Raw genomic sequence first — 26,814 nt, forward strand, 5'->3', positions numbered from 1 at the left:
CACACAGCTTTGTTACTACCAGATTAATCCTCAATCTTAATTATAGATTAATTCTGAGAGTTTATGTGTAAAAAATTAAGTTACCTTCACGTTTTGTGGCAAAAGTCGTTTTCAAATGTCTCAAATGATAAGAAGGTAGGGCAGATTTGACACTTTAATGTTTGGTATATTGAATCGCATGCCCAGAGTGCATGGTGGAAAATCAGGCAAGGAGCTTTGCACTCCTATGGCAGATCCTGTGTGCTTTTCTGTCCATTATTTCAAATGGATGGAAAAATCAGGCTGACTCCATTACAGGCGTGCAATCCTCCCTGGTGATCCTCTGCACTCAAGTTCTCTGAGAGCAAAACCTATCCTTCATTTTTAACTCATTCTTAATTTCAGTAAGGCTGTTTTTTTAACTTTGTATCAAAATTTCCAAGTTATTTGAAGATTAAACAATATTGCATTCTTCTTTAAACATGATTCTGATCAGTCACAGTGCCTGAAATGTACTATCAGCAGGACTATTCCTGGGGCCTGAAATTCCAGGAATCCACTTCGCCAATGGAAGAGCTGTGGAATGAAATTCTAGCCTTCCTGCCACTATAAGAAAAGTTTCTGGCGCCTAGGGAGGACACCTCACTGCTAGAGTACGTATCCACACCCCGAGAATGACTCTTGGCCACAGCACAAGTGTTAAAGTTACATTTAAAAGCCTGCCAGCAAGTCATGGAAAACAGGCAGATAGGCAAGCTGAGACCAGAACTCTTCAGCCAGGAGAACAAGTCCTAGTGCTGTTGCCACTGCAAAAAGATCGTTTCAGGGCCAAATTTAGTGGTCCGTACTGGGTGGCCAAAAGGATCAGTGAAGTAAATTATTTGATCCACACCCCTGGCTGGAGAAAGAAACATCAGTTATGTCACCTTAATATGTAAAGAAATATCACAGCCTAGGCAAACAGTAAGTATTTGCCAAATGCTAGAAATAGCAGGGGACAGCCATGTGTCAGATGAGGAGGAAGGACTGGATGACCCCCAGGTCAAACCCCCGGTTGTTAGGCTGGCAAACACAGAAATACTGGAAAATCTAAATGCCCTATTGATCCATCTAGTAGAAGATCAGCGGAAAGGTATAGCCACTAGGTATAGCCATAAAGGGTTGACAGATGGGATATGCTAATATACGACGGAGGTCATGATGTACCACTGACATCTGTCAGTCATGTGTTAAACTCTCAAGAGAAAGAGGTTGGAATCATGCCTAGGAGCAACATGCCTACCCTGTAACCTGTTTAGATGTAGCACTAACAAACAAATGTTAAGTAGATACCAGGGTATGTCGACAGTCTGCCTAAAAACAAAGCCCCATGCTTAGACCCAAAGTAGAAGAACACATCTCAGAATGTGGTGGCAGCAGTGGAGACATCGATGTAAAAAACATATTGGTGTTATGAAAGGAACCACAGAGGGAAAAAACCTTTGAAAGCACCTTGTAAAAAGTCAGCAGGAGAAGGAGGCACACTGGAGAGAGGTAACGATGACTGTACCAGGTGAGCAGTCGCTGCCCTTACCCTGCCCATTTGACAGCGTCACAGGACCTCAGAGAGGCCAGCAGTGGGAGTTATGGAAGCACCATTTTCTCCGGTACCGAGCAGCATCGAGTCTTCACAAGAAGGAGTAAAAACTCCAAGTTAGTTCCTTTTATGCAATAGGTCCAGTAGCAGATACAATTCTCCGAGAGCAGGGTGTGCAGGAGTCCACCACCGACTTTGAATACATTCTTAAAGCCTTTGACAACTATTTTAGCCTCAAGCAAAATTTAGTAGTCGGACGAGCACATTTTAACCAGTGGTCACAACAACCTGTGGAATCGATTGAATTATTTCTAACTGACATATATCACCTGGCTGGTTCTTGTGGAAGGATGTGCTAATCCATAATCACAATAGTCGTGGGTGTCTGGGATAAAAAACTCTCCGACCTTCTGCAGACCAAAGATGATCTTACTTTGGACCAAGTAGTCCAGTATGCTAGGCAGGCCAAGCTTAGAGCATTTAATCGGGATATAATTTGGGGCAACTCCAAAGCTTCTCGTGACTCCATAGCTTGAGTAGGCCCATGGGCAGCAGCCCCGCCCATAAGACAGCCCGCCAAACCAGCCAGAAGGGTAGGAAACTCCATACTGGCAGCCATTCTTCTGGAGGAGGGTGAACAGCCAGAAGTCATGGTCCACATTGGTACCAATGACTTGGGTAGGAAGGGGAGAGGTCCTGAAAGCAGATCTCAGGGAGCTAGGAAGGAGATTGAAAAGCAGGACCTCTAAAGCAGTAATCTCAGGATTACTCCCAGTCCCACATTCTAGTGAGCATAGAAGTAGGAGAATTGAAGAACTGAACACTAATGTGGGAGTGAGGGCATCAGATTCTGAGGCACTGGGACCAGATCTGGGGCAGGTGGGACCTGTACAAAATGGAAGAGCTGCATCTTAACAGGGCTGGGACTGACATCCTCACAGAGAGATTTGATAGTGCTGCTGGGGAGGGTTAAAACTAGATTGGCAGGGAGATGGGAAGCTGAGAGGGAGCTCAGATTCAAGGGAAGCAAACCTGGTAAAAGGAAGAATAAAGTAAAAATAGAAGACAGATGAAGCATAGGCAAGAATCAGATAGGATCAGAATAGAGAATCATGTTAAAAGGCAGAATTAAAGGCACTCTATCTGAACACACATAGCATTTGCAAAAAGGTTGATGATTTGAATGCACAAATTAAGGCAAATGGGTATGATTTAATTCACATTATGGAGATGCGGCTACGGAGTGACCAAGATTTGGATTTGAATATCCAAGGATATTCAGCATTCAGGAGGGATAGGCAAAAAACGATAAGGAGGTCGGGTAGCACGCTTAATAAGGGACAAGATCAGTGTATTAGAAAAAGATGATCTTAGATCGAAAGATCAAGATGTAGAATCAGTTTGGGTGGAGCTAAGAAACTGCAAGGAGCAGCAAACATTGGTGGGTATTGTACATAGGACACCAAACTGCAGTGGTAATGTTGGACACATGGGTATAAATCAGGAAATTAGAGAGGCATGTAACATGGGTACACAGTAATAATGGGTGGCTTCAGTTTACACATAGACTGAGTTAACCAAGTCAGCACTAATGATCTAGAGGAGGAATTCTTGAGGCAGAATTTTACGACCCGCGGGCAGGCAGGTGCCCCGACCCGATAGGGGGTAAAATAGCACGCGAACGTCCCGACATCATGGTGCACTCACACAATATTTTGCTTGGCGGGCGCGAGTGGGTGCCAGAGCCACACCCGCCATTAATTAACAGGCCACTTAAGGCCATTAACAGTCAAACTGACACTGATTTTTCAATGCCCAGTGCGATTTTGCACTCATTACACAGGCAAAACGGGCAGGCGGCCAGCTGACATTTTCAAAAACCTCATCCAAGGGCCGGAAAAAAGGGTCAGCAGCATTGCCAGTGTAATTAGTGAGGAGTTTGGTAGATAGTTTGCTGCTGGTGACTTATTGGTATGTGGCAGCTTCATCTCTGTTCAGGGCTTCATTGTTAGCGTTTCTAGGCTTCATTTCAGGTCTCCTTGGTATTTGCAAGGCCCCCGGAGAGTTCAGACTGTGCAGACCCTTCCAGGTATCAGACAGCCTTCTGTTACCCTGGTAATGGGGATTGTGGTCTTGACTGGTGGCACCTCCTCTGAGGAGGAAGAGAGGGGCAGAAGGGAGAGGAGGCCACGTGTCCCAATGCAGCTTCCAGGGGAGGCACCTGTGGGAGGAGAGGCGCAGGCACAAAAGGCACAGGGCCAGCAGGAAGCCCAAGGCAGAAGGGGCCCCAGAAGATGCCACTATCCTGTTGCCAGGGTTTACAGGCTGCGATGCAGCTACCTCAATATGTCTGAGGCGCAATGCCGAAGGAGATGCCGCCTCTCAAAGGAGACCGTGACCTCCATTTGCCAGATGATTAGGCCTGAGATCGGCTCCCACTGTGTGGGTGGACACCCCATGCCAGTGGCTCTGAAGGTCATGGCAGCCATCAACTCCTATGCCTCCAGCTCTTTCTAGGACTTAGAGAGGGATCTTTGTGGAATCTCCCAATCAGCTTTCCACAGTTGTGTCAAACAGGTGACAGAAGCTCTGTTCAGGTAGACATTTATTCTTTACTATACGGATGAGGCCAGCCAGGTTGTGAGCGAGTCAGAGGCTTTGTAGCGATTGCTTGGTTCCCCCGTATCCAGGGTGCCATTGACTGCACACATTGGCCATCAAGGCACCAGAGGGTCAGTCGGGTGCCTTCATCAACAGGAAGGGATTCCACTCGATGAATGTGCAGATAATGTGTGACCACAGGAAGTCTGTGCAAAGTATCCTGGCAGCTCCCATGACGCGTATATCCTCAGACATTCCCAGGTGCCGAGGTTCTTCAGTGCTCCAGCCCGACTGGATGGATGGCTGTTGGGTGACAAGGGCTATCCATTGAATAGGTGGCTGATGACGCCTCCCCACCACCTAAGAACAGAGGCAGTGAAGTGTTACAAAAGAAGTCATGCTTCCACAAGGGTGGTGGTAGAGAGAGCCATAGGTCTTCTGAAGATGCGCTTCTGATGCCTGGACCATTCAGCAGGAGCACCACAATACCCCCCAGAGCGGGTGTCACTGATAGTGGCTGCATGCTGCACTCTCCAAAATCTGGCACTGGCAAAGGGGGAACCCAGTGGAGGAAGAGGATATTGACATAGCTGCACAGGCCACAGATGATGAGCCCAGTAGTGAGTCAGAAGAGAAGCACAGTGAGGAGAACGATGAGGGCGTGGAGGCGGACTTTGGCAACCCCAGGGAGACAGGAACACCAGGAATGTCTTGATCCAACGCTCCTTCAGTTAGGCTGTTAAAGATCAGCTTTAACCACATGCCAAGGCTGCCGCCTCCATCCCAGATGTCTGAAATGACCATTTCATTTGAACACAAAGAACGCTCAGTGACTGTGCAATAAAGTTCAGAGCCAATTACATCAAACATTACATACTGGCATAACCCGCACCAATATAATAAAAAGGTGAAGCATACTCAGGCCATGACGACAAAAACAAAATTTATCTAATTTTGACAATTCCAAACTATTTAAATAAACTTCGCTGATCTTCATCCCCAGACCAGTATAGATAAAGTAAACATAAATGAACATAAAATCACCCGTGACCTGTCCCTCTTGTGCTCATGGTGCCTTTAACTTACGTTGCCGAGTACTATGTCTTGGTGCCCCCCCCCACCTTGCTGGCACCAGCATTGGAGACAGCCTGCTGACTCTGCTGTTTTGTTGGCCTTGATGATCTTGGCAGTCGTCCTCTGGCCAATGGAGCCTGTGCTGGCCCTGCCTGGGAGGGAGTGGCCAGTTCCATGGCTGGCATCTTCCCAGTCGTCACAGCATCATCAGATGCAACACTCACTGGTAGAGGGGCAGAGGAGCTGCTGCCATCATCCAGAGCACCCTGAAAGGAGCCCACAGAGACAACAAGCAGCTCGTGTGCCAACGTGAGGTCGCTCCGGCCTCCCTGCTCACCATTGATGGATGGGCACCTAGCTGGGATACTGGGTGCTTCATCCATCTCCTACACTGGCACTGACCATCTGAGGTCATTGCCTATGAGAGGGCTTGCAGGTCCGAGTGCAGCCCCAGGAACCTCATTCTGTCACTGGAGCTGCCTCTCCATGAGAGTCACCACTCTCTCAATGGAGGACCAATGTGCTCAGCCATGAGGATCAACGCAGTGCTCACGCTCCACATGGACTCCTCCATAACGGAGACCATGGCATGCATACCTTCAATGATCTCCGATAGATCCTCCTGCACATCTCGCTGGACATCCAGCATCTACCACCTAATGGATGACTCCAGAGGCTCATCATCAGCCTTCGACTGAGCATCATCCTGGTCCTCAGCAGTCCTCCAACTGCCGGTGCCCTGGGCACTCTCTGCTTCCACCTGCACCTCAAGCAAGTGTGAAGTGTCCTCACCAATGTGCACTGAGATACTAGCCGCCGAACCTATGCCAACCGAGGTGCTGGTATTTGCGTTGGTGCCTGCTTCAGAGAGCAGGTGTGACAGGTGCAACAGAAGCTCGGTGGTCTTGCGGTGTCAGGGTAGCCCTTTGGGGTCCGCAGAGCGAATACCTGCTGGCAAACCTAAAAGGAAAAACAAGGACATGTCATTAGTTAAAGTCACCACACTCACTGCGCATACCAGGTACCCTGGTGAGACAATGGGGATCTGCATCATGCTGCCATCATCTTCCAATGATCAATGGGGACTCCAAGTTCGAGGCTCACATCAGTGAAGACCCTACACTAGAATGGCACCACATCATGGCTGCTCACCATTGCTGCCACCTTCTCCCATACCCTCCTGGTGAGGTGCAGTGGCTTCCTCCTCCTATCTCTGGGGTCGAGGGCTCCAGGAGGATGGCGAGGTACTCATCAGAAAAGTGGGGGGCCAAGTGCCCACTCGACCTACCCGCCGTGTCCAGCCGCACTCGACTCCATTTGGAACACTGAACACATGTCCTTCCATGCACTCTTCCAGGGGCTTCCTGGACCATTTTTAAACCACCGCCATTGGACCTGGCGGCCGACAGGCCCCCGCCCCTTCCTAGCCTGTGCGGAACTGCGTTTCACACTGGGCAGGCCTTAATTGGCCCGCCAGAGTGAAATTTCCATCGGGGGCCAACTGCAGGCAGCGGATCATTTCCTGGCAGCTCGCAGGCCTGCCCGCCATGCCCGCCCGACGACCTCAAAATCCTGCCCTTGGAGTGTGTACCAGATTGGTTTCTGGAGCAGTATGTTGAGGAGCAAACTAGGGATTGGGCTATTTTGGAATTTGTGTTGTGTAATGAGAAAGGGCTAATTAATAACCTTGCTGTAAAGAAGCCTTTGGGAAACAGTGATCATAATATGATAGACTTTTGCATTAAGTTTGAATGTGATATAGTTCTGAAATTAGGGTCTTAAATCTGAAGAAAGAAAATTATGAAGGTATGAGGGGTAAGATGGCTATGGTGAATTGGGAAAATACACTAAAAGATTTGACAATAGACAGGTAATGGTTAGTATTTAAAGAAATACTACATGGCCTACAACAGATATACATTCCTCTAAGGCATAAACACCCAAAAGGACAAGTAAATCAGCCATGGTTAATGAAGGAAGTTAAAGATTGCATTAGATCAAAGGAATTGGCTTATAAGGATGCCAGAAAAAGTGGTAAGCCTGAGGATGGGAGCAATTTAGAACCCAGTAAAGGAGGACCGAGAAACTGATTAAGAAAGGGAAAAGAGAATATGAATGCAAACTAGTGAGGAACATAAAGGTGGACTGTAAAAGTTTCTTTAAGTACATGAAAATGAAAAGATTTGCTAGGACAAAAGTGGGCCCATTACAGGTGGGGACAGGAGAATTTACAGTGGAGAACAGAGAAATGGCAGAGAAACTAAACAGTTGCTTTGCATCTGTGGAAATCTCCCAGAAATATGAGGAACTGAGGAACTAAAAGAAATTAGTATTAGTGAAGAAGTAGTAATTGAAAAGTTAAATGGATTGAAGGTTGATAAATCCGCTGGACCAGATGAGCTTTATCCTAAAGTGTTGCAGGAGGTGGCTAGAGAGATAGTAGATGCATTGGTGGTTATCTTTCAAAATTCTATAGATTCTGGAAAGGTTCCTGCAGACTAGAAAGTAGCAAATGTAACCCCACTATTGAAGAAGGGAGGAAGAGGGAGAGCGGAGAACTACAGACCTGTTATTATAAAGTCAGTAGTAAGGAAATTGTTAGAATCTGTTGTTAAGGGTGGTGACAACTGGACATTTAGAAAGGAATGATAAAACTGGGCAGAGTCAACGTGGATTTATGAAAGGGAAATCATGTTTGACAAACTTGTCAGAGTTTTTTGAGGATGTTACTTGTAGCATAGTTAAAGGAGAACCAATATGGTGAATTTGGAGTTTCAGAAGGCTTTTGATAAGGTCCCAAACAGGCAATTAGTAAATAAAATTAGAGCACATGGGACTGGGGGAAGTATACTAGTATGGATTGAGAATTGGTTAACAGACAGAAAGCAGAGAGTGGGAATAAATGGATCATTCTCAGGGTGGCAGGTTGTTACTAGTGGATTAGTGCTGGCTCCAAAGCTGTTCATAATCTATATAAATGACTTAGACATGGGGACCAATTGTAATATTTCCAAATTTGCTGATGACACCAACTTGGGTAGGAATGTAAGTTGTGAGGAGGATGCAAGGAGTCTTCAAGAGGACTTGGACAGGCTAAGTGAATGGGCTGGAACATGGCAGATGGAATATAATGTGAATAAGTGTGAAGGTATTCATTTTGATAGAAAAAACAAGAAGGTAGAGTTTTTCTTAAATGGTGAGAGGTTGGGAAGGGCAAGTGTCCAAAGGGACTTGGGTGTCTTTGTTCATGAGTCACTAAAAGTTAGCATGCAGGTGCAGCAAGCAAATAGGAAGGCAAATGGTATGTTGGCCCTCATTACAAGGGGATTTGAGTACAGGGGTAAAGATGTCTTTCTGCAGATGTATAGAACCTTGGTGAAGACCTCACCTGGAGTACTGTGCATGGTTTTGATCTCTTTATCTTAGGAGGGATATATAAGCCATAGAGGGAGTGCAACGGAGGTTCACCAGATTAATCCCTGGGATGGCAGGATCGTTTTATGAGGAGAGATTAGGGAGACTGGTTCTGTATTCCCTAGAGTTTCGAAAAATGTGGGGTGACCTCATTGAAACTTACAAAATTCTTACAGGGCGTGACAGGGTAGATGTAGATAAGATGTTTCCCCTGGCCAGTGAGTCTAAAACCAGGGGACATAACCTCAGGATAAAGAGTAGGACATTTAAGACTCAGATGAGGAGGAATTTCTTCACTCAGAGAATGGTGAATCTTTGGAATTCTCTACCCAAGAGGGCTGTGGAAGCTCAATCACTGAGCGTATTCAAGACAGAAATGGATAGATTTCTGGAGGCTAATGACATCAAGGGATATGAAGATAGCACTTGAAAGTGGTGTTGAGGTAGATGATCAGCCATGATCTAATTGAATGGAGGAGCAGGCTTGGTGGACTGAATTTTTTATTATTCATTCATAGAATGTGGGCATCGCTGGCTAGGCCAGCATTTATTGCCCATCCTTAATTGCCCTTTGAGAAGGTGTTGGTGAGCTGCCTTCTTGAACTACTGCAGTCCAATTGATGTGGATACACCCACAGTGCTGTTAGAAAGGGAGCTCCAGGATTTTGGCCCAGTGACAGTGCAGGAACGGCGATGTATTTCCAAGTCAGAATGGTGAGTGGCTTGGAAGGGAAATTCCAGGCGGTGGTGTTCCCATCAATCTGCTGCCCTTCTCCTTCTAGCTGGTAGCAGTTGTGGGTTTGGAAGGTACTGTCTAAGGAGGCTCCCTGAAGTGCACCTGAAGAATGGCCTACCCCTGTTCCTATGTTCCATTTTGAGATGCTTGCGTTGTGATGCAAAAACCCAGCTTAGATTTTGGGATGTGGACATCACTAGCTAGGCCAGCATTTATTGCCCATCCCTAACTGCCCTTTATCAGGGCATATTGCTGTGGGTCTGGAGTCTCATGTAGTAGGGCAGGCCAGGTAAAGACAGCAGATTACAACAATCTGCAATGGTTTCATGGTCATTATCAGTCTTTTAATTCCAGATTTTAATTGAATTCAAATTTCACCATCTGCCATGGTGGGGTTTGAACCCAGGTCCCCAGAGCATTACACTGGAATACTAGTCCAGTGACAATACCGGTATGCCATTGCCTCTCCCAGCAGGAGGCATGGAAGTGTGGCAAAACTGGACATTTCAAGCATTTCTGCAAATTCAGCAATTTTAATAAAAGTCGAAGACCAGAAGGTATTTATGAAACACATTCCATCCAAGAAATGGAAAGTCAAGAAACAGACCAATTTACATAGTTCGTAGGAGAAGTTGATAGTTCTAATCCAGACTATTGGGCAGTTACAGTACAAGCTACTACTTTTAAAATTGATGCAGGAGCTGCTGTTAACATATTAGCAGATGACCTTAACTGACTTCAGCCAATGAATCTACATCCATCAGACATCAAGTTACAAGGTCCAGGTGGCATATACCTTCCAATCAAAGGCAGGATTATTGCTCCTCTTCCCTACAGGGGGAGTCAGATCGTTGATTCTCTCTATGTTCTTCACAATCAACATATTCCCTTATTGAATGGCAATCTTGCCATACTTCTCGGAATCCTAATAAAACCAGATTATGCCCACCATTTGAACAACTCACTGTCTTTCATGCAACAATCTTCAACCTTTTATTTGGAAACAGTATTAATTCAGCCTTCAGAAGCTGAGGAAGTTTATACACTCAGCAGTAAGTTATTTCTTTCACAGAGACACCATCCACTAGACCCAGGGCAGAGATTGAACTTATGAATCTCTCAGTTCTTCACAAGCTATAGCCAGAGGTGATGGATATCGAAGGCACTGCAGTAGATGGTGACCATCCCCAGGAAGACCTGTGGGACCTGAATTGGCACTTCCCAGAGAGTGATGAGGAAGAATCCCTTGCAGTACAGAGTGATCTCTTGGAGGGTTTAGAGGTCCTAGAGAATGATTCTTCCTTCCTATTGATGGATGCACTTTATGAAGTCTCTGTTGTCTTTTTAGAGAAGTCAACTTGCTTTTCGTGCTGAGCAGCATTCAGATCTAAGTTCCACTGAATCTGCCAATGTATTGCCTACTTTATCTCCTGTTGTCCATAAAGAATCTTCCAGAGAGGATGCTTTACCTGAGTTCAGGTCAGAGTCCAGAGTGGATCACACTGCTCAAGAGCTGATACATTCCAAGGGTGTAAGTCAATTGCCACCCATACTTCAGTCCCAGCTGAAAGTCTTCTTTCCTCCAGTGCTGTATGTTAGCACAGAATCTTTAGCACTTCTGAAGCTGCAGAATCCTGTACAGTGATCTTGTCTCTGAGTTGATTATCTACAGAAAATTAGTCTCATTACAGAAGATGTCTTGTCTCCATATCCTCAGCAACTCTTCCCATTACCCATAGTTGAGCAATGTGATACAGAGAGAAGTGTGGCTCTCTTACAATGCCTACAGACAATAGACAGTCTTACCGAAATATCATTGGTAAATTATCTCTCCTTTTCCTGATAGTCTTAGAGGAAGTTGGTCATTTTTTCCTTCATTGTCTAAGTTCATTCAAATCTCAGATCTTCAATGGCTTTTCAGTCTTTGATACAGCTTTGATAAAGCTAGGATTCCTAGAAATATGCCAACATTGCCACTCAATAGGGTGTATGTTGTGTTACGGACCCAGATGGGAGGAATGTGCAGTTAATTCTAGTCCCACTTCTCCATAGGCCATAACAATGGTTTAAATGTTTAATTCACCCACAAGACTGGCCAATTGTTTACCTTTGATACTGTTATCCCCAGCATAAAAAGACTCTAAGATAAAAGCAAATACTGCGGATGCTGGAAATCTTAAATAGAAACAGAAAATGCTGGAAAACTCAACAGGTTTGGCAGCATCTGTGGAGAGAGAAGCAGAGTTAATGTTTTGAGTCCATATGTCTCTGAAGAAGAGACATATGGACTTATAACGTTAATGCTGTTTCTCTCTCCACAGATGCTGCCAAATCTGCAGAGTTGTTCCCAGCATTTTCTGTTCTTATATAAAAAGACTCTAACCAGGCTTCTTTCAGTAAACACAAAAAGTATTATAAAAGATTTATTATAAAACAAACTGCTTTTTAAAATCAAGTTAATAAATGAGTTAACATATAAGTTGTAGTTTGGAAAGCGTAATGATTTTTCCCCCTTCTTTGAAAAAAATGATATTTGAACACCCAAAACCAGATAGATAAAATCAGCCCTGCATTGATTATTGGAAGGTTCATGCAGTGACCCGAACTGATTCATATCCAATCCCTTGCATCGAGAATTGTATAGGTAAGGTAGGTCACTCTGTCTACCTCAGTAAAATTGGCCTTTTGAAAAGGTACTGGCAAGTCCCCATGACCCCCAGAGAAAGAGAAACCTCTTGTTGCCCCAGATGATCTATACCAGTATAAGGTCATGCCCTTCAGGCTTAACAATGCCCCAACAACCTTTCAGAGGTTGACAAACCAGGTAATAGCTGGATTAACCTACTGTGCAGTATACCTAGACAATCTGTTAACTTACAGTGATGCCTGGAAGGACCATTTAGACCACCCAAAAGCAGTGTTCCAGGTCTACAGAGGGCTAACCTTGTAGTGAACTTAGCTAAGAGTGAACCTGCTAAGGCAAAGGTAATCTGGGGCACTTGGTGGGGCCAGGTCGAGAGCTGCCCTGGGAAGTGAAAATACGCACCCTCGTCAATTTTCCCATTCTCAAAACAAAGAAAGGAGTCCTGCGATTTCTGAGAATGTACAAGTTCCACCAAAAGTTTGCCCCAAGCTTTAGCACTCTAGTCACCCTGCTAACAGATTTACTGAAGAAAACCACCAAAGTAGTGTGATCAGAGATGTGCCAAAAGGCTTTTGATAAATTAAAAGCCATCCTGACAAATGAACGCTTACTAGCCACCCCAAACTTTGGTAAATCTTTTAGAGTAGCTATCAACGCAAGCAATATAAGGGTTGGAGCAGTACCTCGCCAGGAAAGTGACACCAGGATTGAATGCACAATTGGCTATTTCTCAAAAAAGCTAAATAAACATCACAAAAAGTACTCTACACATAAGAAAGAAACATTAGGCCTTTTATTAGCTCTCCAACATCTTGAGGCCTAGAGAAACAGAGTTAATTTTTTAGTCCATGCGACTCTTCTTTGGACTCGAAACATTAACTCTGTTTCTCTCTCCACAAATGCTGCCAGTCCTGCTGAGTTTTTCCAGGATTTTCTGTCTTTATTTCAGATTTCCAGCATCTGCAGTATTTTGCTTTTATCTTGAGGTCTATCTTAGCAATGGGCACCACGGGATCCTAATATAGATGGACCATAACCCTTTAAGGCTCCTAGAAAAATTTAACGTGACTGATGCTAGATTGTTCTAATGGAGCTTACCCTTATAGCCTTTTAATCTAAGGCTACACACATTGCTGTTGACTCTATTCAGAGTATAAATCAGCAATGGAATCCAACAAATGGGGAAAACTATTGCGGTACTAGATTCCTCTATGAATGTCAGAATATATGTGTATGTTTTCTCTTGCTTTACAGGAAAGCCAGGAAAATTGAATTTATTTTTTCTATGCAGTGGAGGCGTGTCATGCCCAGCATCAGCATCTCATATTATGAACTTTCAGACAATACTTTTAAAAATTGGACACCAAAAAGCTATTAAGATGGCTGCTGCAAATTTATGCAAATGGTATTTGGACTACAGACTGTATTAAGTATCCAGTGAATATCTAATTAAATATGCTTATGGGTGAGGATACCTCGGAGCCATTTGTGAAATTCACACATTTCATTGTTTAAGGATGGGCCAACACCTAAATACTATGGAGTTTCCAGACTGCCTGTCTCCATATTCCATACTGGACAAAAGGGGAGATCGAAACTCAACAGCCACTATCAACTTCCCATTGTATGACAATGGCATCCCCTATCCAAACTGGACTGGGTGAGCCTCAGAAGTGTTAACCCAGTGGTCATGAGATAAAAAGCTGGTTTCAGGGACTGCACCCTTATTACCCCAGGACCCAGCAGATCCATCAGAGGCATTAGTCATCAGCCAGTCTGAGAATCAGACTCTGAAACAAATTGCAAGTCATTAAGCAATCAAAGTACTTAACCTGTTCCAGTTTCAAGGTTCGCCATCGAGCCAACTCCTGGATATTCGATTACAATAAACCTCACAACCTGATGTGACCCTTTGCTTTACAAGACCCTCACTTCAATATTAAATCATCGAACCCATTCAAAAAATCATAGGGTTGCCATATGAGAGACTGGAAATCGTAAGTCAAAAACTGAATTAACTGTAATCCATAAAAGTGCACTATTTGTATCTGTATCCAATCTTTGTGCGTATGTGTGTGTTTGTGTGAATTGAAGCATTCAAAAGGAAATTAGAGTGAACTAGGTGAGTTGCTCAATCGGAGTGCCAGTGCAGATGTGATGGGCCAAATGGCCTCCTTCTGCACCATAACAATGCCGTGATTCTGTGATTCTGTGTACGTGTGAGACCGAGTTTCTGACATTGCGTTAATTCAGGGTAAGTGTGTGAGAATAAATAATCTTTATTTTTAAAACTCATGAAAGCTTGCTGCTGAAATATTTAATTAGAGTACACACTCTAAGGGTAAGAAAAGACACCTCTTTTACCATACAAAACATACTCATTACGGGTAGGAACAGAGCAAATACATTCTGTCCGTGACACACCTGTCTTTCAAATAAAGATAATCAAGCTTTTCCAGGATCAATTACATTCAGCCTGACAGTTTCTGGGTCCTTTCCAAGGTCCTCAATGAAACTCAGGCTAACTCTCCATTTAGGGATTTTAAGGTGTAATGAACGGAGTTCCCAGGACAGACCATGATCTCCCAAAGATACATTCCCTGGAATGTGGGGAATTTGGACATGCCTATCCACCACCAGGATTTAGGACATTTCTTATACAGGACAGAATGCTAGGAAAACAGGGGCCCAATTTTAACTCTGTTTAAGTGAATGGGTTTTGAGGGAACTAAAAATTGGGCCTTTGGTTTCAATACAAATGAGGAGGGCCAGGACTGCAAACAGGCTTTAAGGCCCTACTTCCTGCCTGGCCCTGGCTGCAGCCACCCTAAAGAGGAGCTCTCCCACCACAATGATGGCTTGGCTGCCAAGGGGACTTTTTCATTTAAAAGTTTAAAAAGTTGCAGAGTGGGTCCCTTCAGCTTAAGGTGCCATCTCTCTCTCTCTCTTTCTCTCTTGCTTATCGAGAAAGGCAAGATCCTGCTTCTTTATTGCTGGGTACGGCCTCCCATTGGCCTATAGCTTCGAGAGCCCACCTGACATGCTTAATTTGACAGTGAACCCGTACTTTGGCCACATTAATTGACCAATTCAGGGAAAACCATTGACAGTCTTTCACACAGGGCAAAATTTAATGCCCTTCCTACCCCAAGGTGAGTTTGGAGGTTGCGGGGATGGGTGGGGGCATATAATCAGGCTAGAGGGGGTGGGCTGGGGGTCATGCTGACTTCCCACATCTGCCTTGATTAAGTCTGTGACAGGAAGGCTCTTGGACAGCCTTCCCATCCTGACGCCAATTGAGGCCCTTAAGTGAGCAGTTGCCACGGGATGGCCCAAAAAGCAAAACCCTGGTCTGAATGAGGGACCCGATATCAGGAAGGAGGATGCCTGCTGAGGGCCATTCCCTTGCCCTTTTCTCTGACACCCCAGTCCCTTCCCAGCCAACAACCCCCTCCCCATGACCCCATTCCACCCTTACTCACCTGGGCACTGACTGTCTCACTGATCCTGGGCCTATGGTGAGTGCATTGCGGTGAGCAATTCCTCTGGTGATGCTTTTTTAAAATTCATTCACTGGAAGTGGGCTTTGCTGGCTGGGCCAGCATTTATTGCCCATCCCTAATTGCCCTTGAGAAGGTGGTGGTGAGCTGCCTTCTTGAACGTCTGTAGTCCATGTGGTGTAGGTACACCAACAGTGCTGTTATGGAGGGAGTTCCAGGATTTTGACCCAGTGACAGTGAAGGAACGGCGATATATTTCCAAGTCAGGATGGTGAGTGACTTGGAGGGGAGCTTCCAGGTGGTGATGTTCCCAACTATCTGGTGCCCTTGTCCTTCTAGATGGTAGTGGTCGTGGGTTTGGAAGGTGCTGTTGAAGGAACCTTGGTGAATTCCTGCAGTGTATCTTGTAGATGGTGCACACTGCTGCTACTGTGCGTCAATGGTGGAGGGAGTGAATGTTTGTGGATTTGGTGCCAGCAGCACCTGCAGCAGAGTGGGGGGCAGGGGAATGGACAGGATTCCCACCATGGGGTCCTTAATCCTGGGGAAGGCCCACTGCTGGCCAGTTAAGTGCCTGACAGCATTTAATATGGCAGACCTTCCGTAAAGGAGGTGACGAGGGCCTCAAATCGCTTCTCCAAAGAGCGGATGAGACCCCCATCGCTTGGATTAAATCAGTGTGGGCTTGTGACCCCCATTTAACCCTGACATATGGTCTCATAGCCTGAGGGGAGTATCCTGCCCAGAGTCATAGAGAAAGATTGTAAGCTAGGTGATCAAAAGTTTGGCCAAAAGCTGAATTTTCTGGAAGTTTTTATAAGTGGAAAGGGAGGAAGAGAGGTAACTTGGAGTTTATGGAGGGGTGAAGATTGCAAGTGATGCACACTTTGGGGACACCTGCTGGTAGGAACTTGCACTGTTGAAAAGCAATAGTCTCAAAACTGTACATTGGAAATGTGGGGATCTGTGTACAGGAGAATGCCAGTACTTGAATTACTTTAGCGCTGCAGAGGCCACACATTGTTTTGCTATGGTGCACTGTACCACCACCCACCAGATCCAATGTGGCCCACATGGCATGCCCTCATGAGAAGGGGACCCTTGTGGATGATGCTGTTTGTGTTGGAAGCCTATGAAGTAGCACTGTCTTGACGTCACACAGCCCAACCAGGAATGTCAAAGTAATGTATTCGCTTGTTACTCTGCAAGCAACAATGGCTAACCTGCAATATGGTCCCTGTACTGGTGTTATTTAAAAGGTCAGGTACTCAGATTGCATATAAGGCAATATTTAAGAACTTCTGCTATGACAAAGTGCAGAAAGTACTCTGGAGTGTTTTTGCAGGTGTTATGGTGAGTTCCAGGTTTTGGCAGGGAGCATTGCTGCTCATGGGAAAGGCAGATCATTTGGTGACCTGTCCATAGAAAAGCTCCAACAAGTTTTGGGGCAGCTGTGAAGTGCCTCTGGGTCTGCAGCACAACAATGAAATGGAGCAGAGGTTGCAGAGATGGTACGCTCTGTGCAATGCCCTCTGCCAACTTGGAGATAGACACGTTTTTGCCCCTTATCAGTGACAGGAGGCTGTCTGTCAGGCCAGCCAATACACTCAGTAGTTTGGTGTGCATGTCCATCAACCTTCTCCCCAATGATTCCCATCAAAGTCCTCTGTAGCAGAACTCATCCTCTGGTGAACTGGTAAATGAACCAACCTTTATCCCTGGCCTGGCTGCAGCTCACTTAGGCCCAGATGACTCACCACATGCAGATCTCCATCCTAGACTTGCCTGTGAAGTATGTAAAGTATCTGCACTGGTGGCTGTGAGTGTCAGATCAAGAGACAATGCCTCTGGGTCAGTGCTGCTCTCTTTCCTCCTCCTGGGGCTCCTGTGGCTCATCAGGCAGAAGTCCTTGGATGTCTGAAAACAGGAAATTAGAAGGGGAAAGTTGATGTGAGGGAAGAAGGTTGAGGTGGGAAGCAAGAGGTCCGTGGTCACACCATCTGTAGCTTGCTCATCATTCCAGATAGCAGGATGAGGATGAGCTGTGATTTGAGAAGGTCATAAGGAAGGAAAATGCCATCATTCTCAATGCTCTCAGTGATGTTGGATGCCACAGGTCCAGTCACAGCTGGCATTATAACACTACGAACCATAAAACACTTGAGGTGAGGGTGTCCTTGTCTCTTGCCTGCTCTTTCCCTTCTATTATGTTTCACCTTGTACTACAAGGGAGACAGCAGATTGTCAGTGATTGTGCTGCACTGCGTTTATGTGATGTGCCTGTCATGACTGAATAACTGGAGGTATGTGGAGGCAGCAAGAGGTGGGTATGAGACTGGTAGCATTGGAAGGTGTGCGAGAGTGAGGTGGAATCTCTGAATGTTAGAAATGAATCCTGAGCATCAAAAAGTGCTGCTGGGTAACTGTTGGGAGTGTGCTGCATTAAGCAGTGTGAGAGGCTGATGTTGTGGGAGTGTAGGAGATGTTTTGTGAAGATGTGTTCCCTGACCTTGACCACCCACACGAGATCATTAGATTCTTGAGGTGTAGCTTTCAAGTTCTCGGTTTCAGACTCCAAAGGTTGACCCTCAAAGTCATCAGCTCCCACTACCTTATGAAAAAAGTCCTTCAGGGCCTCCTGCCCCATCCTCCAACCCCACTCCAGTGGACCCATGGTGCCTCTCCTCCTGCCCACCTCCAACACTATTTTCTGTAACACCGCATCTGATATTTTGGAACCTTTCTTCTGCCCTGGCGATCTTTTTTTCATCTTTTAATTTCCAGCAAGCTTATTCATTGCAGTTTCCCTTTAAGAGTGACATTCTGTCTTTAGAGTGTTTCCTGCTTCACGTGGTCTCGCTACAACAGTCTCTAGCTCCCTGCTGAGTGCAGAGGCCACCAGCAGTAAGGAACCCACTCAGCCTCATGCCGCAATCGTAGTACTGAGGTGGGAGCACCAGATTTGTATGCTCCCCATCTCCAACATAATTGGCGCAGGCAGGTCAAGAATCACTGCGCCCAAAATATGAGCCAAATGAATTTTTAGTTCCTTGTATCTGGTTAAAATCAATTCCATAATGTCTCAAAAATGTATCATTTTTGCTTCGTAATTCTATCATAGGAGTGGTTGGAATTTCAATCCGCGTTTTTAAAAACAGGATTTCATTGCTTTCATTATTTTAAAATTTATATCTCAAGGATGTTTTCAGGATATTGAAAAATTACATTTGAATGCGTTTTCCAGATAATTATGACACAGATTTGAAAAGGTTAAACCATGGAAAGGAACACATGGATTGAAATTGTATGTTATTGGTAAAGCCTTTGTACAGAATTCCATTTTTATAGACATTAATCCTTATGTTATTGCTTTTGTTATTGATTTTGTGAATGTGTTAGTACTTTGAGTACAACTATTGTACAGCATAATATCAACTCTAACAGAGGCTTTCAGTTTGTTGCTATTTTCAGTTACTTACCGAGTTTCTGAATAACTGGCAGTAAACTGTGCCAGGTCTTTAAATACTCGGCTCTGAAACCATCTAACGAAACCAATATCAAAGGTGGGTGAGAAAACCTGAAATTCAAGGATCACAAGTTAGATTATTTCTGTATAATTTACAACAGTGTAATAAAGAATACATCATGCCTTTTTCCCAAACTAAATTCAATAGCAAACCTAATATGCTGGTCGTATTGTTAAAGGTCATCTAGTAAAAAGAGTGCAAAACCAAAAACTGCACATAGGCACATGGTTTGCTCTATCTACAAAGTTATAGAAAAAAAGCTTCCAAAATTTGTTAGAATTTCTTGCACATTCCCAGCCATAAATCACTGGGACTGCAGTAAAATTAGTCCAGGACCTGATGCACTAGGCCCCAGCCTGCCCTCTGCATTTCCAGGGTTGCCTTTTTAAGGCAATTTGCCCCAGGTATGGGGCAGAATTTAATGCCCTCCCCATGGTGATTTTGGCGGCATGGCGCATTTAATTAGGTGTGAGTGGCGGGTTGCCGCCACCTTCTCACCACTGCCCTAGTTAAATCCATGGCAGGAAGGCTCGAGGACAGCCTTCCTGCCCTGCCGACAATTGAGGCCCACGAGTGGGCAATCAATGCCCACTTAAGGGCCTCATCCCCCCTCTGCTGGTATTCACCCAGGGGTGGGCGGGGACTCATCATTCGGACTTCCGAGTTGGGAGGGTGGGGTGGTCCCTCGTTCAAAGGCCTGCTGAAAGCAAACCCCAGCCCTTGCTGCTGAGCCCTGACATTGGTATTCTTGTGATTGTCCTGATGAGTGCAAGATGAAAAGCTTCGACAAAATATCTTTCTTCAGCAATACTTATTGATAGAGGTTAAAAATACTTAAGACCCAACACAGATCCTCACGGCAGTCCACTGGTTGCACACTGTCAGTTTATCCCTGCTCTGTTTTCTGTTCATTAGCTAATCCTCAGTCCGTGCTAATGTATTATCCTCAACCCCATACAGTTAAGGCATATGTAACAATCTCTTGTGTGGCACCTTATCAAAAGCTTTCTGAAAATTCAAATATACTACATCTGCTGGTTTTGTCTTAGCTATCCTGCTAGTCATACTCTCAAAATTCTCAAATATTTGCCAATACAATTTCTCTTTTGTAAATCTTTGTTAGCCCTGCCTAATTGAATTAAGAGCTCCTCAGTGCCCTGTAACCATGCCCTTAATAATAGATTCTAGCATTTTACCTGATACTGATGTCAGGCTAACTGGACCATAGTTCTCTATTTTCTATCTCCCTCCTTTTTTGAACAGTGGGGTTTTATTTGCTACCTTACAATCCAAAGGGATCATTCTAGAATCAAAGGGATTCTGGAAGATTAAAACCAATGCATCTACTATCTCTGCAGCTACCTCTCTTAAAACCCTAGGATGTAGGCCATCAGGCCGAGGAGGTTTATTGGCTTTTAGCCCAATTAAATTCTCCAGTACCTTCTCTTTACTAAAATTAATTATTTATACTCCAACATTGTGATTACAGTTAGGGAGCCTATAAACTAAACCCATCAATGTTTTCTGCCCTTTGCTAATTATTAGCTCCACCCATACAGGTTCTATATTCTGATTTTTGAGGCTAAGATCCTTTCTCTCTGCTGACTTTACCTCATCATTTATAATCAAATCTAACAGACCCCCTTTTCCATTTAACTATCTGTTCAAAATATCAAGTATCCTGCATGCTCCTAACCTTGGTTGCCCTGCAACCACATCTCAATAACGGCTACTAGATCAAACGCATTTATCTCTATTTTTGCTACTAATTCACGTAGCTGGGCCTCCAGCAGCAGATGGCAATGTTGGGGGAGAGCACCGAGAAAGATAGCTGGTTGACCCCAGTAGGCCTATCCCTTGAGGAGTAGTGTCTTTGACAATCTGAAGGGCAGAGTTAGATGCTAACAGGTGAGGGAGAAAACAGCAAGGACGAATCCAGGGATTGTGAGTGGCAGGAGCCTAGGACATCTTGAAGCCCCTAAGTGAGTGGCGAAGGAGCCAGCAATGGAATTGGAAACCTAGTTAAACCGACTGGAAGGACCCCTCATCTGAGAATCCTCATGAGAGAGTGAGAGAACAGGACTGCAGCCAGGAGCTGGGCAGCAGAAAAAGCCTAGTGATGGCTGCATTGAGGGGCCAAGACCCCGAATAGGACAGAGATCCGGAGCATCAGCAGTGAATATTTTCTGTGAATAGCTTGTTTCTTGGAGTTACACTTTCCCCTGAGCGTTGATACCACTTTGATGCCAATAGAGTATGACAACCTTACAGACAATTTCCCAGACACCACCATCACCATCCCTGGGTATATCCTGTCCCACTTGCAGGACAGACCCAGCAGAGGTGGCAGCACAGTGGCATACAGTTGGGAGGGAGTTGACCTGGGAGTCCTCAACCTTGACTCCGGACCCATGAAGTCTCATGGCATCAGGTCAAACATGAGAAAGGAACCCTCCTGCTGATTACTATGTACTGTAGGGTACCACAGGGATCAGTGCCTGGGTCCCAGCTAGTCACAATATATATCAATGATTTGGGTGAGGGAACCAAATGTAATATTTCCAAGTTTGCTGACAATACAAAACTTGGTGGGAATGTGAATGGTGAAGAGGGTGTTAAGAGGGTTCAAGGCCATTTAGACAAGCTGAGTGAGCGGACAAATACATGGTAGACGCAGTATAACGTGGTAAGCGTGAAGTTATCCACTTCAGTAGGAAAAACAGAATGGCAGAATATTATTTAAATGGTGATAGATTGGGAAATGTTGATGTACAAAGGGACTTGGGTGTCCTTGTACACCAATCACTGAAAGCAAGCATGCAGGTGCAGCAAGTAGTTAAGAAGGCAAAAGGTATGTTGGCTGTCATTGCGAGAGGACTTGAGTACAGGAGGAAAGGATGTCTTACTGCAGCAGTAAAGGGCCTTGGTGGGACCACACCTGGAGTATTGTGTGCAGTTTTGCTCCCCTTACCTATGAAAGGATATACTTGCCATAGAGGGAGTGCAGGAAGGTTCACCAGGCTGATTCCTGGGATGGCAGGATTGTCATATGAGGAGAGATTGGCTGACTAGGCCTGTATTCACTGGAGTTTAGAAGAATGAGAGGGGATCTCAGTGAAACATATAAAATTCTGAAATGGATGGACAGATTGGAGGCAGGCATGATGTTTTCTCTGGTTGGGCGGTCTAGAAGAAGGGGTGACAGTCTTAGGATACAGGGTAGACCATTTAGGACTGAGATGAGGAGAAACTTCTTCACTCATAAAGTGGTGAATTATCTACCATAGAAGGCTGTGGAGGGCAAGTCACTGCAGATATTTAAGAAGGAAATAGATAGATTCCTAGACCCTAAAGGCATCAAGGCGATGGGAGAGAAGGGTTGTATGGCGTTGAGATAGAGGGTCAGCCATGATCATATTGAATTGCAGAGCAGGTTCGAAGGGTGATGACCTACTCTTGCTCCTATTTACTATGTTTCTATGTTTCACCAAGAGTGGCTCGGTAGCACCAGTATTGACCGCGTTGGCCGATTCCTAAAGGACACAGCTGCTAGACTGGGTCTGCAGCAGGTGGTGAGGGAACCCACAAGAGGGAAAAACATACTTGACATCATCCTCACAAACCTGCCTGCCACGGGTGCAACTGTCCATGACCGTTTCAGTAGGGGTGACCAATGCACAGTCGTTGTGGAAGCGAAGTCCCGTCTTCACAATGAGAATACCCTCCATCATGTTGTGTGACACTACCACCGTGCCAAATGGGATAGGTTTCAATCAGATCTAGCAACTTAAGACTGGGCAATCATGAGGCGCTGTGGGCCATCAGCATTAGCAGAACTGTACTCAAGAGTCTGCAACTTCACGGCCCGGCATATCCCCCGCTCTACCATTGCCACCAAGCCAGGGGACCAACGCTAGTTCAATGAAGAGTGCAGGAGGGCATGCCAGGAGCAGCAGCAGGCATACCTAAAAATGAGGTGTCAACCTGGTGAAGCTACAACACAGGACTACTTGGGTGCCTAACAGTATAAGCAGCAAGTGATGGACAGAGTGAAGTAATTCCACAACCAACAGACCAGATCTTAGTTCTGCAGTCCTGTCACATCCACTCGTGAATGGTGGTGGACATTTAAACAACTCACTGGAGGAGCAGGCTCCACAAATATCCCCATCCTCAATGATGGGGGAGCCTGGCACATCAGTGCAAAAGATAAGGCTGAAGCAATTGCAACAATATTCAGCCAGAAGTGCTGAGTAGATAATCCATCTCAGCCTCCTCTGGAGGTCCCCAGCATCGCAGGTGCCAGTCTTCAGCCAATTTGATTCACTCCATGTGATATCAAGAAACAGCTGAAAGCACTGGATACTGCAAACGCTATGAGCCCTGACAATATTCCAGTAGTAGTACTGAACACTTGTGCTCCAGAACTTGCCACACCCCTAGCCAAGCTGTTTCAGTACAGCTACAACACTGGCATCTACCCGGCAATGTGAAAAATTACCCAGGTATGTCTTGTACACAAAAAGCAGGACAAATCCAACCCTGCCAGTTACCGCCCATCAGTCTACTCTCAATCATCAGTAAAGTAATGGAAGGGATCAACAGTGCTATCAAGTGGCACTTGCTTAGCAATAATCTTCTCACTGATGCCCAGTTTGGGTTCCGCCAGGGCCACTCAGCTCCTAACCTGATTACAGCCTTGGTTCAAACATGGACAAAAGAGCTGAACTCCTGAGGTGAGATAAGAGTGACTGCCTTTGACATCAGGGCCACATTTGACCGAGTGTGGCATCAAGGAGCCCTAGCAAAACTGGAGCCAATGGGAATCAGAGGGAAAAATCTCCACTGGTTGGAGTCATACCTAGCACAAAGGAAGATGGCTGCAGTTGTTGGAGCTCAGTCATCTCAGCTCCAGGACATCAGTGCAGGAGTTCCTCAGGGTAGTGTCCTAGGCCTAACCATCTTCAGCTGCTTCATCAATGACTTCTTTCCATCATAATGTCAGAAGTAAGAATGTTCACTGATGATTGCACAATTTTCAGCACCATTCATGACTTCAGATACTGAAGCAGTCCATGTCCAAATCCAGCAAGACCTGGAAAATATTCCGGCTTGGGCTGACAAGTGGCAAGTAAAAACATTCATGCCACACAAGTGTCAGGCAATGACCATCTCCAATGAGAGAGAATCCAGCTATCGCCCCTTGACATTCAATGCCATTACCATCTTTGAATCCCCCACGATCAACATCCTGGGGGTTACCATTGACCAGATACTGAACTGGACCAGCCATATAAATACTGTGGCTACAAGAGCAGGTCAGAGGCTAGGAATCCTGCGGCAAGTAACTCACCTCCTGACTCCCAAAAGCCTGTCCTCCAATTATAAGGCACAAGGCAGGAGTGTGATGGAATACTCCCCACTTGCCTGGATTGAGTGAACACTCAAGAAGCTCAACACCATCCAGGCCAAAGCAGCCCACTTGATTGGCACCACATCCACAAACATTCACTTCCTCCACCACCGACGCACAATAGAAGCAGTGTGTACCATCTACAAGATACACTGCAATAATTGACCAAGGCTCCTTAGACAGCACCTTCCAAACCCATTACTATCTAGAAGGACAAGGGCAGCAGATAGATGGGAACACCACCACCTGGAAGTTCCCCTTCAAGTCACTCACCATCCTTACTTGGAAATATATCCCCGTTCCTTCACTGTCACTGGGTCAAAATCCTGGGACTCCCTCCCTAACAGCACTGTGGGTGTACCTACGCCACATGGACTGCAGCGGTTCAAGAAGGCAGCTCACCACCACCTTCTCAAGGGCAATTAGGGATGGGCAATAAATGCTAGCCTTGCCAGTGATGCCCACATCCCATGAACGAATAAAAAAAAGCATTGTTTTATAACCTTCGTGCAGTTTGATTAAACTGCACACTACATTCATCTATCTTGTTACAAATTCTTGTGTATTCAAATATAGTGCCTTTAATTTTATTTCTTACTATTTTTCTCTGACGTGACCTTGGTCACTTTTCTTCATTAATGTCGTCAAACTCTGTCCCTTCCTGACACAGTCTGTTTGATTTTACCCAAATGGCCACTCTGTTCTTTTTTCTTCAGACTTATCGGGTTGAATTCTTCCAAAATGAAACTAAGTGCATTGGCGAGCGGTTTCGGCAGCGCCCAGCCCGCTGTCCGTAATGGCGGCAACTCACACCTGGTTCTGCACTTGGAGCCTCATTAATTATTCAGAGGCGCGTTTCGCTCCGAATCACCTGGTGAGTCGGGAGCAGGTTCATCCGTCCACCGTCAGCTGGCTGATTCGAAGGTCCGGGCTCCATATTTAAAGGCCAGTCCAACACACAACCTCAATCTCTCCAGCCCACCAGAGATGTCTGCAACCCATAAGAGAAAGGCCGAGAGCCTCAGGACGAAGTCTGCACCCAGTTTCAGCCACCAGGCCCTCCAGGCCTGGGTCAGAGAGGTGCAGGAACAGCGGTGCAGATACTCTACTCCATGGATGGCTGCAGGAAGCACAGCAGCCTCACCTAGCGGGCCTGGGACACCGTAGTGAAGTTGGTCAGTGTGGCTGATACCCGCACCCGAAGTGCCACCCAATGCAGGAAGAGGATGAATGATCTTATCCGCCCTGCCAGGGTAAGTCATCCTTCAACACCCTCCAATATCAAACTCTCATCATGGCATCATGCGCTCAAATGGCTACTCTCTTTAGGGCTTTCATGCAACCATTAGCGGGAGACACATTTCAACACTCGTTCTCTCACTGAAGCGTTCACATCACCATCCCATCTATCATGTTGTTCATACTCCATCCTCTGGCCCTTCTGGGGAGGGCTCACCACACACAGGGGACATGATCTCACCCAATCTCTGCTCCATCCCTTCTCACCACATGCCTTTCTTTCTTCTTCCTACACGCCAAGCTGGCGCACAATAGGCGCAAGAGAACGCAGACCGGGGGGAGGCACGTCTGACATCCTTGCCTTCAGTGAACTCGAAGAGGCTGCAGCCGAGCTGGCTGGGGACTGATCCTGCGTGGAAGGGGGAGATCAGCCTCTCCAACCAACCTTATACGGATCACAGCTCCATCACCTCATCAAATCCTGACATTCACAGTGAGTCACTTGCAGTCTTACCTAGCTCATGCTCAACACGTCAGGGGTATAATTCAGTGGTAGAGCATTTGACTGCAGATCAAGAGGACCCTGGTTTAAATCCAGGTTCCCCCTAATAAAATCAATCTAAGAGCAAGTTGCATGTTTCCTCTGAGTCACCTTCTGGGAGGGGAGACAGCCAGACCTGCGAGGGAGACCTCTACTCAGGCAGCGGGCTGAGTATGAAAACAAAATACCAGGGTGACATCACAGGAAATTGTAAAAAGCTGCTGTTAGGGAGTGTGATTAAACAGCTTAATAATAGACAAACCTATCATTTATAAAGAAGTAGCTACTTGGATTTCAGTAAGGAACACTAGCAATAGGGAAGCAAAGTTAAATCAAGTCAAAGTGAAATGAAATAATAAAGTAAACCAAAGTAAGATAAAGTTAGTGTAAGTGCAGTTAAGTTACTAGTAATTTATTCTACTCACTCTACTTACTCTAAGTGAAATAAATAGTTTTTAGACTTAGGGGATGACAGGTCAGCTCAGCCAAGTGGAACGTACATCATGCGGTTAGTGTGAAGTCGTGGATGTACCATGTGTCCCTGACAAACACATCTGTAGGAAGTGTCAC

General features: G+C 45.6%; 1 protein-coding gene across 1 annotated transcript in view; it reads right to left on the bottom strand.

Annotated features, from left to right (window-relative positions):
- LOC144681114 (venom phosphodiesterase) overlaps positions 1–26,814 on the bottom strand; it is a 163,680-nt gene that overhangs the window by 125,278 nt on the left and 11,588 nt on the right. Inside the window, exon 5 of the mRNA XM_078542845.1 lies at positions 19,004–19,101. Coding sequence (XP_078398971.1) covers positions 19,004–19,101 — 98 coding nt within the window. The remainder of the gene's footprint in view (positions 1–19,003; positions 19,102–26,814) is intronic.

The sequence above is a fragment of the Cetorhinus maximus genome, chromosome 5, assembly GCF_964194155.1.
Source record: "Cetorhinus maximus chromosome 5, sCetMax3.hap1.1, whole genome shotgun sequence".
Classification (NCBI taxonomy): domain Eukaryota; kingdom Metazoa; phylum Chordata; class Chondrichthyes; order Lamniformes; family Cetorhinidae; genus Cetorhinus; species Cetorhinus maximus.